The following is a 21,034-nucleotide window of genomic DNA, read 5'->3' as shown; positions in this document are numbered from 1 at the left end:
AAGATGATCCTCTGCTTATGCTGATGATTCTTAAGGGTATAAACCATGGGTGTCCAACCTTTTGGCCTGCCTGAATGCACAGTAGTTGCCTTGGGCTGCATATAGAATGTATAATATAGTTAATGTATTTAAGTAACATAACTTATTTTTAATGTATTCTTTTATTAATACAAAAAACAGCAAGAAAAACATAAATCTAGTGTTATATTTGACCAAATTTTTGTGAAATAAGTGGAATTTACTGCAATTGTTAGTTCTGGTGTTTGTTAGAAATTATTGATGAAATATTACTTTTCCTTGACAGTAATTCTTCGGAAGTTTACATACTGCCAGAAAATAAGGCATGATTGTGAAGCAAGGGATATTTTTCTCTTGTAAGATAGGCCTTGTAGAAGTCTGGTAAGGAGACATTACCAATTTTTTTAATTTTTATTTATTTGTTTATTTATTTTAAATGTTTTAAATGTGTCATTGCAACTCTATATATTTCATTTGAAAATTTCCAGGTTATATACTCATGTTGACTGAAAACAGAGTCACAAGTATATAAAATTGAATGTTTTTTTATTTTTTTGGAAATCTGGAAACCTGTTATCAAATTTATCAAAATAGAAGGCAGGGCTGGATATTTTTTTACTGTTCACAGAACTTTGTTTGTCCAATGAAATTATTTGACATAACTTGAGCTTGCTGTAATTTAAATTCCATTTCAAATGCTGTTATAGTTTGAAATGTAGCACAGATAAGTTGCTTTTCATCTTGAAGCTGTGATTAACTCATTTAAATAAGCGATCAAATCCACCAAAAATGCTCATCTGTGAGTCATTTTTAATCTTCACATTTAATCTTCATGTTAATCTTCATGTTAATCTTCATCTTTACATGCAGATTTTCCTTTTAATTCCATAAAGGGCTTGTTTTCATTTCAAAAATCATAAAGTCTTTTGAGCATTTTACCCTATCTGTCATCTTCCTTAAAATAAATAAATAAATAAATAAAGATGTTCCCATAGTCAGCATTTGTACTCTTAAGCATCTCCTGGAATTGATGATGATTCAGTCCCTTGAACTTTATGAAGTTCACAGCTTTGAGGATGATTTGCAAGATATTAGCCATTCTTGAAGCTTTTGCACATCAATTTTCTTGGTGTGTGATGCAGTGGTAGTTCATCAAATATAAGCTGTTGGTAGCAATTGCATCATCTTGTATTACTTTTATTGTTTCTCTTTTTTACCATTACCAGAGTATCATCGGTAGCTACACAAGATTTATTGGCAAAGGTGAAAGAATAACACTTTTATGATTTTTTTTTTACTGCATCAAACGAGCAGAGAGATTTAGTTCTGTCTCTCTGTGGTACCAAAGAGGCCATTTCTTCAGTGATGCTGTATTTGTTATCATTAAGTTTAATGAAAATGGCAAAGAGTTGTATGTGTAGCATTAGTACTTTCATCTATCACCAAATGATGAAATTTGAAATAAGCAGCTTCTCCTTCTAAATTTCTCTCGGTAGATCTTCCTATTTTACTTTTTTTTTTTTTTATGATGACATGTTATATCTGCTACACTTACCATATGTTACGTAATAAACTCACCATCAGTAAATATCTTAAATTTTATTTTAAATGGAAGGGTAGAGTCATTGTCATGATAATGTGGCAGCAAGAGCCAGGCTGCGCTGTGAGCTGGGCTGGCTGCATGTAGCCTGTAGGCCGAGTTGAACATACCTGTTATAAACCTGTTCTAAGTTAAATTGATGTACTTGTGGACCATGATTTGGAATGATCTAGCTTGGTGACTAGTGTTTTCCTGTTGTGACAGAGTGCTTACCTAAGGTTTGTCTCTATAGTACAATCACATGGAACTATGACCAACTTCTGTTATTTGAAGTACTGCATTATTTGCAGGATGGATATCTATCTTTAGAATTAATTGTGAGTAACAATGAGCTATGTATGGTGCCATTAAAGAGGTTTATGTTTTCTGGAAAGTTTACAAAAAACAGAGTTAAATTAAGTAACTTTGACCATGGAAGAACGTACTAAGCTTGTAGTAAGTTCCAACAGCTGATAAAAACAAAAGCTATGCTTATTTTTGTTTATTTTGCATAAATAACTTAATATATTGTTTGTTTCTAATCTGCTAGGAAAAAAATATACAGAATGAATGTGGATTTTTTTTCCAGTGAAACCTGCCTTGAAGTGTCCAATTCTGTATGAAGCGTGGGAGGGTGGAATGTCTTAGTTCTTTAGTTTAAGAAGAGGCTAGTGTCAAGAAGTGATAATGACTTTCTCAAAGCCCTTAACAATGTATTAGATAGCATGTGGAAAAATTGATCAAATTGGGTGCTTAAAATTGTTAAATTCAAATGCTGATACAAAATAAGCCATTGCTGTTTTATGGAGACATAGTCACAAAGCTTAAATGTACTGCTGAAAAAATTACTTTATATTTCAGTTCTGTGTATGAGTTTCAAGGTTGTTCTCCAGGGTATCTTCTCCTTATAGCTGCTGTACTGAATACATAAGGAGACTAACATCTGATGGCTACACTTAGCTGTTGTGAGTTCCGATCTTACATCTAATTTTTACTAGGTTGAGTGAAAATTTTGAAAGTGGGGTTTGTTTTCTGTACTGCAGTGTACTTTTGTTTACAGAAAGCACAGCTTTTACTTTAGAGCAAACATTTTTTTCAAAACTAGATAGCTGGATGTAATTTCATTAGTAAAAAGAAGTTTAATAGTACAGGTTGCAAATAAATGAACTGGATCCTGGACAGATAAGAGAACTTTTTGAGTTTTTTTGAGATGTTTGAAACTGATACATGCTCAAGATCTTCTGGGTAGGCAGAGAAATAATGAAGAAGTGTCCTGAGCAGAAATGTTTAGAAACTTTGTGTGAACTTAACACAAACAGAGGCTGTGAAAAAGTATCTTCAGTTGTGTCCCAGAATTTAAATGGAAGAAACATCTTGTCATGATGATTTCTGAAGTATTGAAATGCGCTTAACTTGAATATCTAGAATAGCAAAATGTGCATGCAGACCTCGAAGTACTATAGTGAATTTCAAGATGTGGAGTCTCCTAAAATGTTTTCTAGTAAAATAAACTAAAATGTGAAGCTCTTTATATTGGGGAAGCTATGTTTTGTGGTAGATACCTTTAGATCAATTTTTTCTTTTTTTCATCACTAATACTTAGACTTTGCTTTCCAGGTATAAAACAAGTCCAAATTCCTATCTCAGTATTTAGAAAATTATCAAAAATAGTTTTGCTCTGTCATTGTCATTTTCCGTTAGTAAATTTCTCTAAGGTTTGAACCACAATGTCCTTGGTAATGTGACTGGGTTGTGTGAGCTTTTATGTAGTAGAAATGTATATTCAGTGTTTACGCCACATATGTAACACAACTACAGTGCATTTGATTTTGGTTATGTAGATATTTTCTGTAATATTTCTATAAAGTTGACCCCTTTTTCTTGGTGACTTTTGTTGCGGAATTCCTCAATTTTGTATGCTTATTACAATGGACTTGACTTTCAGACTGTGCCAGCTGTGATACTGGTCCTAAAAACTGCTTAAAAGCTGTCTTGTCTTGAACTTCTTGTACAGTCTTAGATGCCTAACTTTTTTGTTAATTTCTGTGTCAGAGGTATTTGGATTTGATGACTATAAGTATGTCACTTTGGATCACAGTCTATACCACGTAAGAAATTTCTACATTCTTCTGGTATGAGAGCAGTGATTTCTTGTATGTGTAATTTCTTGATGTTCGCATGAACTTGACTGTATTAAAAATTAAATGGCTTAACTAAAAACTTGTTTCACTGTCAGGAGACCAGTTCAAGTATCTGTGTCTATGAAAGCCAGAGAACTGCAAGATTCAATCTGTTGAAGAATTTGATTTTATAGTGTTGATGAATGGAGAGGATGCTGTTTCTGAACAGTTGTTGTTTCTGCAGAGTAAAGTCTTCTTGGCATGTTTGAGAATCTATTATTCAGGAAAATCCTTAATATGATATAATTTGTTGTCCTTGTCCTTTGTTGATTCTAGTAGGTATATTAGCTATCTTGACTTCATACTGAAAGCTAAAACCCTATCTGTGCAGCTTTCACTGGTATTTCTAGGCTGTTTGGAGTCATGGGGTATTTAAGGTGTGTCGTCTGATAACTTGGTATATATCTGCCTTCTCTAGCTCTCTACAGATATATTGAGGTATTTGGATTGTCTCACCTCTAGCTGACCTGTGTGTTAACAAGTACTGTGAGTGCTAGTGATATTTTCATGTAGATTTTTATGTAACATGGCTTTGATTGACTTGTTTTTTGTTATAGAACCCCTTATGGTGCTGTATGTTGTTTTGGTGACCTAAACAGTGTTGATGATAAACCAGTATTTTAGCTGTTGCTGAACAGTGCTTACACAGTGTTAGGTTGTCTCTGTTCCTTACACTGCTCCCCCTGTTCTCAATGCAGAAAGTAGTATGGTTGTTGGCAAGGGCTGGGAGGGTACAGCTGAGACCAGTGGGCCGAAGGAATATTTCATATTGTATGTCATGCTCAGAAGTTGGAGTGGGAAGATTATCTTACAGAAAATAAGACCTTATAGAAAATACAGACCTTTCTTGAGCACTGGCTAAGCATCATCCTCCTAATGATGAGTGATTGCTTTTGCATCTTTCTCATGTTTTTGTTTCTCCTTTTCTTACTAAACTCATTTTCTAAACTCATCAGACTTTTTCTTGCTTTTAATCTTCCAGTTCTCTCTATGATTCTTCTGTTGGAGAGCAAGTAAGCAAGTAGATGGGGGCTTACTTGACAGCCAGAGCCACAGAACCTAACTGTAGTTTCACATGACAATTGCAATGACATCTTGAGTCACTAGCTGGGATAGCTCCAAGAATGTCATACATGTAATGAACACCAGTATTAGTATGATGATACCATACTCCTCTTTTTCTGTGCTAATGGGATATTTGAAATCACTGTAACTTTGTTCCAATAGGTTTGGGGTTATTTATTCAATTCCATCTTCGGAGAACATTGATGAGCTCTTAGTTAAGAACTCAGTATTTGCTCTTTACCTATTTTTTAATCTAAAAGTATCTTTAGTATAGCTCAGGTAGAAGCAAAGGTTTTGGGTAAAAGGTTCTTTCTGTACCTATGTACCTTTATGTACCTCATCATGGCTGTTAGTAAGACATAGTTCTTCACAATCTGTCCACTTCCTAACATAGAGCACAACTCCCCCTTCCTTCATGCCCTTGTCTGTCCCTTCTGAAGAGCCTGTAGCCCTCAATCACAGTCTACCAGTTGTAAGATTCATCCCATCAAGTTTCTGTGATAGCAACTAGATAATAATTTTCTAAGCGCATCATGGTTTCCAGCTCCTCCTGCTTATTTCCCATGCTGCATGCATTGGTGTGAAGGCACTTCAGCTGGGCTTTCTGGCACACTACCTTTCTAGAGGGACCCTCCTGCAAACCTCCAAAAGAAATCTGAAGTTTTCCCCACTGCTTTTTAGAGGGAATTTCCCTGCAATCTTTTGTGACAGCATCCCTAACCCCTTCTCTGTCCTGCTGACCTCCACTCTCTTCTATCAGATCTACTTGACATTTCTCAACTACTCATTCCACCCTAGTTAGTGACATTTTTTCCCCTTCCCCCTTCATACCTAGTTTAAAGCTCTCTCAGCAAGCCCTGCCAGCTCTTGGCCTAGGATCTGCTTTCCCCTCGGAGACAGGTGAGACCTGGCCGCAGCCATCAGGCCAGGCACTGAGTAAGCCATGCCTTGATCAAAGAACCCAAAGTTCTTGTGGCAGCACCAGTGTTTCAGCTACTCATTCAAGGCCTGATTTTTCCTAGGATGCTCCATATCCTACACCACCCCAGAAGGCAGAGAGGAAAATACGACTTGTGCTTCTCTCCACTCCCTCAACCATCCTCCCTAAAGCCCTGAAATCCTCTTTGTCAGTTCACAGGCTTCCCTGAGCAATTTAATCACTGCCTGCATGAACTATCAATAACAGATAATAATCAGAGGAACAAACCAGACCTGGAAGTGATGTCCCTGACCCAGGCTCAGGCTCCAGGGAGGCAGCATGCCTGCCTGTGAGTCAGATCATGTCTGTGTATGGGGCCCTCCATTCCCCTGAGAAGGTAATTGCCTACCACAATTAGCATTCCATCTTTCCTGGCAGAGGCAATCTCATAGCGTGGGCACAACTGCTTTGCCTCAGGTGAGGAACTGTTTTTTTTTTTAATTGTATCATACACCTCTGACAATTTCACTTAACATTGCAGTTTATAAGGTCTGGATGTCTTGCATGAGTAGTAAGTAAAGTTGAAATACTCTGTTTGAAATGCTCATATCACATCTGTATACATTTGACGTCTTGACCTGTGAAGAAAGACTGCTGCTTTAAAGTTCTCTGAGCTGTGTTGTCACAGTGCACAGTACACCCCAGCTAACCCTTGTGCTACTAAGTGCCAATGGCAACTGTTTTCCTAATTGGTGTGGCAAAGCTTGCTTTTATATGAAGCTTGCCATTTATATCTATCTGAAAAAAACTTTCTGGTAAAAGTCATCTGATTTCATATACTTTGTGGTAATATGCTAAAAATAGAATACATGTATGCAGTGCTTGGCAAAAACAGTTATTGCATGATACAGAGTTAGTTTTCACTTGGTTCTGAAAATAATAAAATGTTTATGTAGCATAGGTATTTAAATATATCTATATTTATGGAATTTTTGTTTTAAGACAGTTTGTAATAGTAACATATCTACTTCCTTACTTCCTCCTATAAATAGCACAGCTACGCTTTGTGCGCTAATTGTCATAAACATGAAGAAGGAAGAGAAACTTCTAGTAATTCTTTAAAATTTATATCTGTTCTTCTCTCTGCTTTCTCTTGTAGATGCCTTTTTTGTAGGTTTATTGCAGTTAAAAAAATGAAATAAAGGATACTTTTTAACACCATCTGAATTAGATGCCTAACTCTCAATAGGTAGAGGAGAACAAAATAACTCAAGCCGCATAAATATAACATACAGTTGCTAATATATTAATGCATGTAGTATGTTTGATGACATATGCAGTGATGTAGAAAAAGTTGGATATTTGGCTGTAAGGAAAATGATATTAGTCTTGTAGATGGATTTCTAAAGCCATCAGTGGGCATCAGTTTTCTAGTTTCAAAACGTTTCCTGTTGTAGAAGTGCTACAGGTGACAGGAAAGTGAAGAGATTACAAGGTTTTCTTATAGATCATTTTCTTCTCATAAAATTGTTACTTTTTTCCTATTTAGGAGCTGGTCTCCTTTGTATGTTTTAATAAATATATATATAATAAATGTATGTATATATGTAGATCAGGCAGTAAAAGGTACTGCAACTCTTGTTCTCTTTCACACACATGCATACAAATTAAAGTAGAAGAAATGCAACAGTTTGTCAGATCCAGCCTGTTTTAGGCAAAATTCAGTCCTCAAACATGTATGGGGCCAGATATGTCATTGTTTACAGTGTCCCTCTGTTTTTATTGATTTTTTTTTTTCCCCCAACTATAAGTCAGTAGTTTACATAAATAATGAAGCATCTGAGCTGTGTTGAATATAAGAAATTTAGTGTCAGAATATCAACAAGAGACTATATCAGACATTTCTTTGTGGAGTTTCTGTCAGCAGATGGAATTGGTTAGTATGTGGACAAACAGTGTGCATTTTTTAAGTGATTGAGCTCTGGACTCAAATACCACCAATCTACAGTTTGCTACTCTAGGTGACAGGTGGTATTCTGGTGTTGGATCTCCATCCTCTTACTTTCTTTCTGCGTAGTAAGTTGCTGACAAGTCCATTGAGTGACCTTTTAAAAACAGAAGAGATCAAATATATTTAAAGCATTTTAAAATAACAAGGCCTTAGAAAACTGAATAATTGAGTTTGCAGTGTTGATTCTGTAAATAAATTCATTGGATGGGAAATTTTATTTCTTGCAAACATTTTCATTTATTTGTATCTTTTCAAAGCTTTTGGGGACAGTGGGAATAAGAAGTACTGATTGTGAACAGCTTGACATGGTACTTTTGAGAAATAAAGTTGCAGATACTGTTTTCCTGCATGAACAAAGCAACTAAGAGATGTTCCTGCTTATGGCTCAAAGGCTCAAACTACTTCTTACATCCTCACTGTCCTGTGCAGAGTGACAAGACTTTGAACTTGAGTTTTGGCCTGATGTTGATACAAGCCAGAGATGTTGCTTGAATGCTAGCAATGTAATGCTTTATTTTTTTATTTATTTTGTGTGTGTGTGGTGAGGCAGATGTTGAGGGCAAGGGTGGTGTTCAAGATGGGTCTTTTTGAATAGACCTAACAAGGCCAGAGTAGAGCTCCTCATCTTTAACCTTGAAGAATTCTTGAGTTTTTCCCCAAGTGTCCTTGTTCTTTTCACCAGCTCTAACTTGAAAAGGTTGAAGTCAAACTCTGTAGCTGCCTCTTCTAACATAATTATTTCTAATCTTCCATCACGTTTGTGTATGGTCTATTGTATTTAGATTATCTTGTAATTGAGAGGCAGTTCATTGTTACATCTATTTGTTCATTGTTACATCTTGTTCATTGTTACAGCTATTCTTTAAAGCTGTGTTTAGTTTCACATACTATGTGTGTCATTTACATGCTTTAAATGTTTCACAGGAAGTATTGCATGCTATATAGCTGCAGAGAATCCAGTATCACTGAGTTTTAACCTGCTGGACATTTGCAGTTAACAAATGACTCTATGACTGATACTGATAATTAAAAAATAATAATAAAAATAAGAAACTGAAGAGATACTGGTTGATGTTTTTTGGATCAAGAGATGGAATTGAAGAGTGTACTGGTAATATAAAAGAAGGAAGGCTTTTACTCATCTACACTTAGGTAATAAAATAGTTGTTATTGTGGTTTTTCTCTGTAAGAACTCCTTGTTTCTTTGATAAGATTTATGCCTGAATACAGACTTGAGGATTTCTTTAGAAGGGATTCTGACTTTCTTTTTTTTTTTTACCACTTAACACACTTCCTCTTTTTTTTACTTAAAGATCATAAAACTGCGTGTTCTGTTAATTAACTATTTTTGTAGTTACTACTAATCAAAATAGATAAACCTAGCAGTATCGGTTCCTTTTAACATCAGAAAAAAGTACATCTAGTGGTCATATGGTATATGCAAAAAAGATTTGACCCCATCATCTGTAATAATGCAATGAAAGATCACTTTTTTCCTCTAATAACTTGATGTACTAGAAATCAAGGTGGAACAAAGTTGTTCAACGTTTTAAATGTGTTTATATTTTCATGAATTGAAAATCTAAATATTAATAATGAAGAATATTCAGTCTGTATTTCAAAATTCACTTAAAGTTAAGAAATTCGAAGAATCTTGACACTAGCAAATGTTAGGAATGCCTGCTTATTACTTAGAAAGCAGTGTGTCACCTGCCATTATATGGATGAGGTACTAGTGGACTCATGGAAGCAGTATGTGAGATGTGACACAGAAAACATACTGGATTATATTAAAGCTGTTTTTTCAGTAGTCATATGAAAATACACATCCTTGTCATATTGGCTAAATTACTGTTAGATCTTCACATAAAACTCAGGAACTTTTGTGCTGAACTCTGTAAGAATTTTCAATATAGAAGGTGTAGAATGAATAAAAATCACAGTTAATGATTCTGCTGTTAGTTAGGAGGTAAATAGTGGGGTAGAATAACTCAGCTTTCATCGTTGCATTATTTCTACCATATCATTGTGTGTAAGACTTCATTTCGTGTTCTAAGCATAATACAGAAAATCTCTTAGTGAAGTCTTAATTTCAAAATGAAAAGTAGTTAGCTTCCTCAAAGTTTTTGGACTAATGGAATGACTGGGTTAAAGAAGTACTTCTGCAATACTTAACATGGAAAAAACTCAAATACAAGTGGTGTAGAAAGTTTCTCTCTGTTTCACTGTCCCCCTCCCTCTTGCTTTTCTTCTCCTTTCGTCTTCTTGAATAATAATTGCAACAGTCTGTGCTTTTCCTTAAACGCTTGAGTTTATCATTACCGGGATGTGAGGTATAAGCTTTTTCTCTTGGAGTATTTAAATAGCTGAGTGTCAGTGTGAGGGATTCTTGGACTCTGAGGATTGGTATAGACAGGTTTTGTTATGACTTGATCATTCTGGAGATCCATATTTGTAGCTTTAACAATTTATGAGGCAGCCATCATTGCTACCTGTCTCACTCCTGGATCTTCTCTACTGATTATATCTGTCTGGGAGTCAAGGATGCTGCAGCTACCATATCTGTATTTTCCTAGGCCTAACAGAGGCCAAAGAGAAAGCCAGAAGATGTTGTAGAGGAAAGGCATAGCACACAGAATCCAACTTAATATAGTCTTAACTTAAAGAGAGGCGCAGTGCAGAATCAGAGTTGATACCATCTTAACCTCTTGGCCAAGAGGGCCAATGGCATTCTAGGATGCATTAAAAAGAGCGTGGCCAGCAACTCAAGGGAGGGGACCCTTCCTCTCTACTCTGCCCTGGTGAGGCCTCATCTGGAGTATTGTGTCCAGTGCTGGGCTCCCCAGTATAAAAAAGACAGGGATCTCTTGGAAAGAGCCCAGCACAGGGCCACAAAGATGGTGAAAGGCCTGGAGGATCTCCCCTATGAAGAAAAGCTAAGTGAACTGGGTCCCTTTAGCCTTGAGAAAAGAAGACTGAGAGGGGATCTGATCCAGGTTTATAAATATCTGAGGTGTGGGGGACAAAGTGGTGAGGCCAGACTCTTTTCAGCAGTGTGTGGAAGATAGGACAAGGGGGAATGGACAGAAACTGCAACACAGGAGGCTCTGCACGAATGTGCGCAAGAACTTCTTTACAGTGAGGGTGACAGAGCACTGGCACAGGTTGCACAGGGGCGTTGTGGAGTCTCCGTCTCTGGAGATATTCAAGACCCGCCTGGATGCCTACCTGTGCGACCTGGTGTAGGGAACCTGCTTTGGCAGGGGGGTTGGACTCGATCTCTTGAGGTCTTTTCCAACCTCTACAATGTATTCTGTGAACTTATTGTTTGGAAACAGGAAGTGATCTGATTATTTTACTTTTCCACTAGCACTGGTCTTTCAGTATTACAGAGGAGACTGCAGAGAACTCTGCTATGATAGTTATACAGTGTTTTCACTCCAGGAGAGAATATGAGTGGCCTAAAGAGTCACTGAGACTTGCTGGATAATGAAAGTGTCATACAGGAAATTGTTTTTGTGTTTAGCAAAAACTGTGATTTGTTCTCAAGAGATGAGAAGATCCTTGTTACTGACTCCTATTTTTCCCCTCTCTCCAGGTGAAGATGAATTCAGGAGAGGAATGTGAAGTATAAGCTACTTTTTAATGACACAAATGTTAGCAGGAATATTGTTGAGCAGTTCTAAGTTAGAGCTGAAAAGGCAGGTTGGAGGAAGAACTGTCGGACTGATGCGTATCTGGTTTGAGTTTGCATAGACATTGAAAAGAGATTGTAGAACTTAGATCTATAAAGATAAAGGGTTTTATATTCAACACTGTTGGATTTGAGAAGGAAATCAGTTGAATTGACATTTTGACCCTTGAAAAGGCTTGAGCTTCAAAAGCTTAAAAAGCATATGTATGGTGCATTGTAAAGAATCCCACTTATACAAGTCTTTTTAGCAGCTAGTGCTTTAAATATGTTGATTTGGGTGTAAATTGTTGGAATACATACCATAACCTGTAGCAGCAGTGCTACAAGACTGCCATCTTACAGGAGAGTGTTCAGGACTGGCATCCTGCTGACAGCTCTATAATAAAGGAGTTGCAAAAATTTTGTCCTTCTTTATGATGACTTAAGAATTTTTCTTCTCCACAGGAAGGCACAAGTCATGCTTGCAATAGCATATAACGGCAAATCAAACATGGAAGAATACAAATATCACTTTTGACTTGAATACAATCTTAGAGAAGCTCAGAAATGTAAATCTTTGAGAAAAAGAAATTCTCATTGTTTTAAATTATATGCTTGTATTGGAGATGTGTAGTATAATTCATACTAAGACTTTTTTTGTTCTGTGCACTACAGTGACTGCAGCCAGCATCATTCTCAGACTGTTTAGAAATTAAGAATATGCCTTGCTTTTTATCGAAGATGCATTGAAATGCATTTTTCACTTTTCTTAAGTGGAGTGTGCAGAAATCAGTGTTTGTACTGGCATGCAAGGCAACCAATGACTTGGCAATAAAACAGTTATTAGAGAAAATGGTGAAAAACTTGAATTAGTGTTCATAAAAGACTCGATTTGAGTTTGAAGTCTTCAAAATTTTTAGGAATACACCAACTCATCTTTAGAATATTAGTAGTTTATTTTGTGCATTCAGTAGCTTTCTAAACATTTAGATTGATATATTAATTTTTATTTCTGAATGATAAAAAAGATCTTCCTGCCTTATGATGCCTTGAATGTCCACTCATTTTTTTTTTTTTTTAGGAGTTGTTTGTTCACTTTACCTCTGAAAAAGGGAACAGACTCACAAAGAGCAATAGAGAATATTGCTCAAGTGTGTAGAAGCGTGTTTAGGGAGGAGTATTCTCAGCTGGAGCTGAAACTAGCAAAAGGTGTCAAGAACTACAAGAAAAACTGTAGATGCGGTCCTGGCACCCTAGTCATGAATCTAGAGACTGAAGTATTCCAGGTCCTCTCTTGCCTTGGTCAGTGTAGGAAAATTTAGCTCTCAAGTCTCCGTGCCAAGAGTCAACAACAAAATAAAGAGCAAATCATCAATACTAGAGGAAGATTAGAGTAGGACACATTTGTACAAGCTAGATACACAGATGTGCAGGATCTGATGGGATGCATCTGTAAGTACTGAAGAGTTGGTGCACTAGAGAGTCCCCATCTATTGGTAACTGTCAAGACAAAGGGACCAGTACAAACAAGATCTTACAAAAGGAAGGAAAAAGAATGCTCACCTGTCTCCAGGGATCTAGGCTTGCAGGGAGAGAACTCCAAAAGGAGGGATCTCCAACAGAGATCCTTCTTCAGTGGCAGTCAGCCCTTAAATGAGGTCTAAGAGGGGGTGGAGCCAGGCTTCTGGTCCCACAGGTAAATTGCCTTCACCTGTACTCCTAGGGCTCACCAGTTCTTCAGGTACTCAGTCAGTAGTTCAGGCTATGACTCAGCAGTCCCCATGCAGTAGCTCTCTAGACTGTTGTACTACCAAAGCAACTAGCAAATGACAATTGTTATACCCATCTGCTATTTATTTCAGCTAAACCTGGATTTCTTGCATCGCTTTCCCTGGGAGGTGCATATGTCTGCCTTTACAGGTACTCTGGTTAGTGGTTTTTTTTTTTTTTAGTAGCTATAAGCTGAACGATAACTTTGTTAAAAGTTGGCCCATTGCCTCAGTATTTTAATTCATTATCATATTTTCTTATGTGGAGAGTGTGGTATATTAATTTACAGACTGTATAAGTCCTTTATGTGAGATTAAGCCATGGATACACTGCAATTCTAAACATTTTAATTGGTGAAGTAGTGGATGTTTCGTTATCCTACTTGAAAGCGTAGTTAGATCTCATAATTTCCTTATTAAACTGTTGCTGGGGTTGTTAAGATTGTTTCATGTGGTGCCTTTGTGCTGTGCAGTTTTCTGTGTTCCTACTTTTGTGTTTCTTGCCCATAGTACACGAAGAAATTGGATAGGGTACACTCAAGATCATCTTCTGATGCTCATGGAAGTGACTTCCTTAATGAAGTTTTGGTGTGCAAACAGGAGTGACCCATCTGCTTCTTACCAGATCAGAGGAAAGCTCAAAGTGACTGTGCTAGACTACAAATCTAATTCTTTACTCTACCTCCAATACCTGTGCATCCTTTCATCTTCTCAAGGAAAAGGCACTTTGGGAACCTTTTGACAGTTGGATGACTTCACTATTTTGTTGTGCCTGACTCCTAAAAGGTTTAATTTTTAGTAGAAGTGTTGAGTATGGCTACAATTTTAAGTATTATAAATAAGCTGTTAATTTTTAAACCTATTTTATTTCATGGCTTTTGCCTGACATTATGGAAACGTGTTGAAGTGTAGTATGGAATAATATTCTAAGCTTTTAAGTGTGGTATTCATGAAGTGAGGTTTATGCAAGGATTTTGAAACAGGAATTTTGAAATTAATACCTTTTGAAGAATATGTAAATTCTGTTCAGAAAGTGTGTGAAAATGTACAGCATGCAAGAGGAGTCAGAATAATCACTGTAAAACTTGGTTTCTTTTGGTGTGTTCTTGAAGTTAAATAGCCGTCTCCTGTAGAAGTGTAGGTGGGAAAATTCTAGTAAATAGCAGCAATATGCCTGGACTCCCATTGGCTTTCAAGTAAATATGTCCTGAGGTATCATTGTGATGTGCAAGAAATGCATGCTGCAAAATCTCACTAGAGAGGTGCTGTAGAACAGCTATCAAATTAACAGCCAATTTAAAACAAACAGCAACAACAACAACAGCAAAACTAAACACTACATCAGAGTTTTTATGCTCGCCATAAGAAGTAAGGCTGTGTTTTTGGAAATTTTTTTGGTTAAAAAAAACAACAAGGTTCCCCACGTTTTTGAAGGAAAGTAAAGGAGTGATGGATTAGAGGGAAACAGATTAACTTTGGGTTTGACAACTCTCTTTAGCAATGTAGGTAAGATGCCTTCCTTGGTATAGTTTTAAGTGATCTATGTATACCAGTTGTTTATATATCTACTATTGAGCAGGTCTTCAAAGGAATGCTGTTCAGACTGCAGTTTTTTAAGAACTGTTTATGAGAAGTCTGTATGCAAATTGTCTCCCATCAGTATGTGTCATAAATTTGTATGTGTTTGTCTGAATTAAGTCAATTCAAGTAGATTTTCTTTATTGCTCTACTCCTAATACAGCTTTAGGAGGAAGCTGCAGGTTGTACTGTCTGTAGGATGTCTGTTTTGACCTGTATGAACAGCTTCTAGTAATCTGAAAATGGCACGACGTAGTCTTGAAAAAAGAGTGTTTGTAAAGTATTGTGAAGTACTGAAAAATGAGAAATGGTGAGCACAACCTCTAGAATGACAGTTTCAGTGGGTTTTAGCTGTATTTCTGAGTGGATGGGGTTTAATTTGTGGGTCTAATTATCAAAATGATAGAAAGTGGAATGCAGAGAAAATGATTCATGCTTTAGTACCAACTGGATGCATGTGGGAACACAATTACAGTGTATGCTCTGTTCTGCAGCAGTTAGTTTATTTTAGCTTAACTGTAACTCAGGATACCCCTTTCTTGCATTATTGGATAGAAGGGCTTGGAGAACCCTGCATTAGTGCAGTGTAGACACGCACTATAACTGCTAAAATCTGCTGGGAGTCATAATGTCAATGGAAAGTGCAACAGTGACAGCAGAGCAGCAAGATCCCAGGCTGCACTGGGTGAGTATTTGCTCAAATGCAGCAGCATTAGAAGAAGCCTCTAGTTGAACTGCATGCTTCTTCATGGCTATCTTCAGAAATTTAAACATTTCTACTTATAACTTGAGAGTGAATTTCAGAGAAGCATAAATGATTCTTTACTGGGTGGATCAAGGAATTCAAGGATTGTTTGATGAATGATTTAGTCTTATGGTAGGAACGGAAGTATTAAGTTAATGTCAGTTCAGTTGCCTGTGAAATGTTGGGAGTGAAGAGAATGGGTTTCTGCCTGAAAAAGCTTCTTTAAAAAACTTCAGTTACTATACTACAATAGGAAAGAGTTAGGAAAATAACTTTTTCTATTACCTTGGCAGTTTTGAGGAAGAAGTACTTAAAGGAAATATTCCAGAAATTTATTAAGAAACTAAAATCAATTATTATACTAGAAATTCTTCTTACTACTTTTCATTAATTTTAAAGTAATGTAACTGCTACATTTTAATCCATTTGTATGAAATGTACTGTTGAAATGTAATAGATTTCTGTAAATACCTTCAAAGAAGTGTGTATTCTAAATGCAGGTCAGAGGTCATAGTCTTGTGTTTTTGGACTTTTTATTTTATTTTATTGAGGAAAGAAAGGGTTTAATCCATTTTCTTAATGAGTTTGAATAACTTAAAATCTAAGAATTGTCTTAGTTTTATCTTAACAGTATGTTTTCTTAATAGCAGTACTAGAGGCATTTTTAAGTCCACAGTCTTTCGTTTGATATTTATTTTTCAACAACATGCCAAGTGTGCAGGATTTCAGTATATCAGCATCTTGTTAAACAGGCAATGTTATGCTTTTAGTCAGAGTTGTAGAAGCAAATCCCAAGCATTAACTGCTGAAAGAGAATTTCTTTCATTTGTGCAATTCCTATATCAATAACTTCTATAGTAGATATTGTCATTGAGTTTTGTAAAGATCCTTTCAGGAGCAGAACTCCATACAGTGATATACTTGTGAAGGCAGTTTGCAGCTTTATATTACTCAAATATACATTCATATTTATGAATGCCGATTTTGTTTGCTTTTGAGGTTCCTGTCAAGATTTTTGGCACTTTGAATTACTGAGGTGGCCATTAAGAGTTTTAGCATTTTTCTGCTGTGTGCACTTGACTGGAAATGTTGGGTGTACACTTATTGCTCAACAACCCTGTCATTCTCTTCAATTGCAGTGTATCAGAAAGTTCCATGGAAGCTTTTAGAAATATGTCTGATGGTGTAAATACTACTTCATGTTATTTATTGGGAAACATTCAGATGTGTGCTTCACTGACATACATAAAAGGACGAAGGTGAAATGAGACACTTCAGTGTCAGTTATAGATGTTCTTTTATTGGCCATATTAGTGTAAATTGACATCTGGATATTTGTCAAAAGATATGAGATTGAAATAGTGATCTTGACAAAAAAAAAAAAAGAAGGTTAGAATTGCAGTAATGACTAAAACTTTATATGATGTGCATCTAGCATGAATTAAGTTCAGAAAGATAAAAAAAGTTGGACATAGGACTGCTTAGTTTTAAGTCAGTTAAAATTTTAATTCAGTATAAGTCTGATGCATTTTCCTGGTGTTCTCATTCTTAGGGTACAGAAATAGAAAACTGTTTGGGTTTTTTTCATTGATTGTTTAGTTCAGAAATTGTAGTGTAGTTTTTATTTCAGTGTAGTTTTTACTTGGATAAATATTGTCTGTTACCATTATGATGGGGTACTTAGGATGCATATATTCCAGTAAAAGAAAATGACCTCACTATCATACTTTGTGACACAGATGATAAAATAGAAGTTTATGTCAGATGAAGTATTAACCTACCTTTATTGTTTATTAATTTGAGAAGAAAAGAATATACTTGATGAAAATCTGCTGCCTAATTTGACTTTTTTCTTATGATAAAATCCTGTGTTTTCCTTGCAGTCTGTGGAAAATGAATGTGACCAATTTGAAACATTAATGTCTCAGAGTAGACTTTTTGCACACAGTCATATTTCACTTCTAAAAATGAATGTACAGTACTCCATGTGGTTTGCTAACATATATGTGAAATGTCACTTACAGGTGCTGACCTTAAAGAAAGAGCAAAAATGCATTCAAGCGAAGTTGGTTCTTTTGTCTCAAAAGCAAGAGCAACTATTAATGAGATGGGTATGTAAACTATCCTTTAAACCATGTTCTTTAACTATTATCCTTAAAAGATTAAATAGACATGCTTAGTTAATATTTGATAGGTAGTAAGATATCCACATTTGTTTATACTGGTAAGTATGAGTCAGGATGCATTACTTCTTTAGAATTTGCCATAAAGAGTTGAGCTTTGTTTTTTCAGAATGCTAGAAAAAGAGCAAAGTCTCAACTGCAATAGAGGTTACTTGCTCTGCTGTTTTCATAGAGGATGGATCATTCTGTGACATCCAGGTGCTTTGGAATTTATTACTGCATTCTTCTGTTTGGTTTAGTTAATGCAGTCTTTCATTACTGTATCCCAGCGCAGAACCCAGGATTTGCCTTGGTTGAGTTTCATGCCATTGCTGATTGCCCAGTGTTGCAGTTTGTCTAGATTCCTCTGCAGGGCCTTTTGTCCAACAGTATCTCCCAGTTTAGTATTGTTAGTAAACTTGCAGAAGGTGCATTCCACTCCAGCATTTAGATAACTGATAAAAACATTGAACAGAATTGTCTGTAGAATTTGGCACTGAGGAATACCACTCGTGTCTGACCAGTCAGGTGTAGCCCTGTTTACAGCCTGTTGATTTCTGCAGTTCAACCAGTTCATCACCCAATGTAGGATGTACCTATTTAATCTCATGCTCTGACAGTGTGTCCAAAAGGATGCTTTGAGAGACAGTATCAGAACTGTTGTTATAATCTGATGACATCTTCCACCTTGTTTTTAGTGACCAAGTGAGTGACATAAACATAGAAAGAAATCAGATGAGTAAGGCAGGACTGTGCTCTATAAATACCTTTCAGTATTCCCCAGGATAGTCTTTTCAATAACTTTCTCAGGGTCTGAGGTTAGATAACAGATCTGGAGTTTTCTGGACCTTCTGTGGTGTACCTAACGTAGCAGGATGTAACACAGGCTAGCTTCCAGTCAGCAGGGCTCCTCCTCAGACTCCTGTGACCTTTGGTAAACTGTTGAGAGGGGTACAGTCAGTCACAACATCTACTAATCCCTCAGTACTCTGAGGTGAATCCCATGAGACGCTGTTAATTTATGGACATTCAGGTGATAGATCTGTTGCATTAGAATATCAGTGACCACAAATGAAAAGTCAGTGCTCTCCTAGTTATGGCCCACCGCTCTGGAGGACTGGACTACTGCACATCAATCAGTAATATTAAGTACTGAAGCAAAAAAGACAATAAATACCGTAACATTTTCCTCTTTTGGGACTCCTCTTTCTGTTAATATGCATTTGTTCTGGTTCTTTAATAACATTAAGTCAGATCTCAGTTTGGCAGAATGTTAATGGGTGGAAACTGGTTTGTTTTTGCAAATGATTGTTAGGCTGCTGAAGAATAAGTCTTAAATTAGGTGCTTCGTGGCGATACTAGAGTCCTTGATTATTATCTTGCCTTTTAAAAGAAGTAGGTCCTAATGGCTTGCGTTTATAAAAAAAGAAACAACATAAAATACCTAGAAATGAATAGATAATTTCCTCAACAGGTACTGTGTTTCATGCTGTGACTTGTCCTCTTATGGGATTTATTTTTACCCATACAAACTAATGGCAGTTTGTAGGTTATTTTTCAAGTCATGTGTATTCATACATGCGTATGATATGTATATAGGTTTTTCAGCCTTTTCTTGTATTCCTTCTGAATATGTATTAGAGATGCTGTTTTTTGAACACATTATACAAAAAATATGAGGGCTGCTCCAAAATTAGTGCCTCCTGTTTTATTAGGCTGACCCACAACATCATATTGGTGGTGTGTCGGTAGAGGCTGAACTTTCCCACCAGTATCCCATTACATTTTGTTGCTGTGCAACACACGGCAGTCTGACAAAATGACGTCTGACTATAAGTGCATATGGATCAAAGGTGTGTCACTGAATTCCTTCATGTGGAAAAAAAAAGGCACCTGGTGACGTTCATCAGTGTTTGCTAAAGATTTATGGAGACTAAACAGTAAACGTAAGCACAGTGGTGGGTGAGTATTGAGTTTCAGCAGTGGTGACTGCAGTGTAAAAGTCAAGCCAAGTTCCAGTGCCTATGCTCAGCTGTCCAGCAAAAAACAAAAACTATCTTCATCAGCTCTTCTATGTGAATCAGCAGATAAAAACCAGGGAACAGAAACTGAATATTGGCTTCAGTGTGTTGGAAGTGGTGGTGGCAGCGATGGAATATCACAGAGTTTGCTTCAGATGGATCCAATGAATGTTCACCCAGGAAAAGAAAGGAAACCATGTTCAAGTTTCTCAGGACCCATTGAAGCAATATGAGGTTGAAGGTGACAGTTTCCTGTATCACATCATTACTGGTGATGAGACATGATGTCACCATTACAAGTTGAAGTCAGACCATCAGTCCGTGGAGTAACAGCATGTAAATTGTCCATTGTAGAAAAATGTAAAGATGCAGCTCTTAGCAGTTAAGGTGATACGCACTGTCTTTTAGGATAGATGAGAAGTGGATGATCCTTCTAGATTTCCTGGAACGTAGATAAATGGTCGACTCTGTCTGCTAGATTGTGATACTGGCTAAACTAAAGACTTGAACTTCCAGAGTCAGGCCAGAGAGAAAAACAACCTTTCTCTTGCACATCAGGCTCCACACCAATTTGAAGACTGCATGCAGCTAATGGTGGTGACTACTGAAAATTAGTGTACTGTAGCTGAGAATTTGCTCTATCAAATAGTGCTTTTTAGCTATTTGTGTCTGCTGTAATTTCAATGGAAATTAAAAGGAAGCAGTACTTTTCATGCATCTACATACTTATGTGGACTGTTCTTATACTTTTTTAAGAGATTTTTGTTGGAAAATGTAAAATATTCCTTCCACTAGGAAGTGATAGAAAATATTTAAAAAGTGAGTTTGATAAATGGCAAATTAGATTAGATTGGTGTAAATGGTGTGGTGTTATCTGTTGCCCTTATGAATTGAAGTGATCATTAATTTTTTAGTGAGAGGTTTTCACTTCTTCTTTTCTTCTTCTGAAGAAGTTGTCTGGTATTACAGAACCTAATTTTAGTAGAGCTAGAGGAATGTTTTATTTGTGTTAGGTTACTCACAATGAAGTAGTACACTGAAAAAAAACTGTGATAGCTTTCCTGCCCAGCAGCAGCCAAAATGTAAGGTGGTTACAGGAAAAACAATTTTGTAGGGGTTATTTGCAACTGCAGAATGCTGTATAGCTAGGGAACAATATTTCAGATTTTTTATTTTGTTCTTTATCCAAGTTTAATGCTGCAGTCTTGTTTAAAATGTTTTTTTTGCTTTTCAGAAATAGGTCATGTTTTGATAACTGTGTTTGTGTTCGGATGTCTGACCTAGTAAGGAAATGAGTCTTTGTAATAGTATTTT

General features: G+C 36.4%; 1 protein-coding gene across 3 annotated transcripts in view; it reads left to right on the top strand.

Moving 5' to 3' along the window:
- The window catches only part of AUH (AU RNA binding methylglutaconyl-CoA hydratase), a 128,263-nt gene that overhangs the window by 15,001 nt on the left and 92,228 nt on the right, over positions 1-21,034 (top strand). For all 3 annotated transcript variants that reach the window (XR_010622459.1, XM_065740673.1, XM_065740672.1), the window contains one exon: positions 17,562-17,648. Coding sequence is in view for 2 of the 3 variants with exons in the window: in XM_065740673.1 (XP_065596745.1) it covers positions 17,562-17,648 (87 nt within the window). In the remaining variant the exon portion in view is untranslated. The remainder of the gene's footprint in view (positions 1-17,561; positions 17,649-21,034) is intronic.

Source organism: Cyrtonyx montezumae, unplaced genomic scaffold, assembly GCF_038088225.1.
Source record: "Cyrtonyx montezumae isolate F1298 unplaced genomic scaffold, pur_monq_1.0 scaffold_29, whole genome shotgun sequence".
Classification (NCBI taxonomy): Eukaryota; Metazoa; Chordata; class Aves; order Galliformes; family Odontophoridae; genus Cyrtonyx; species Cyrtonyx montezumae.
Note: the sequence above shows the minus strand (reverse complement) of the source record. Positions and strands in the feature narration are given on the sequence as shown.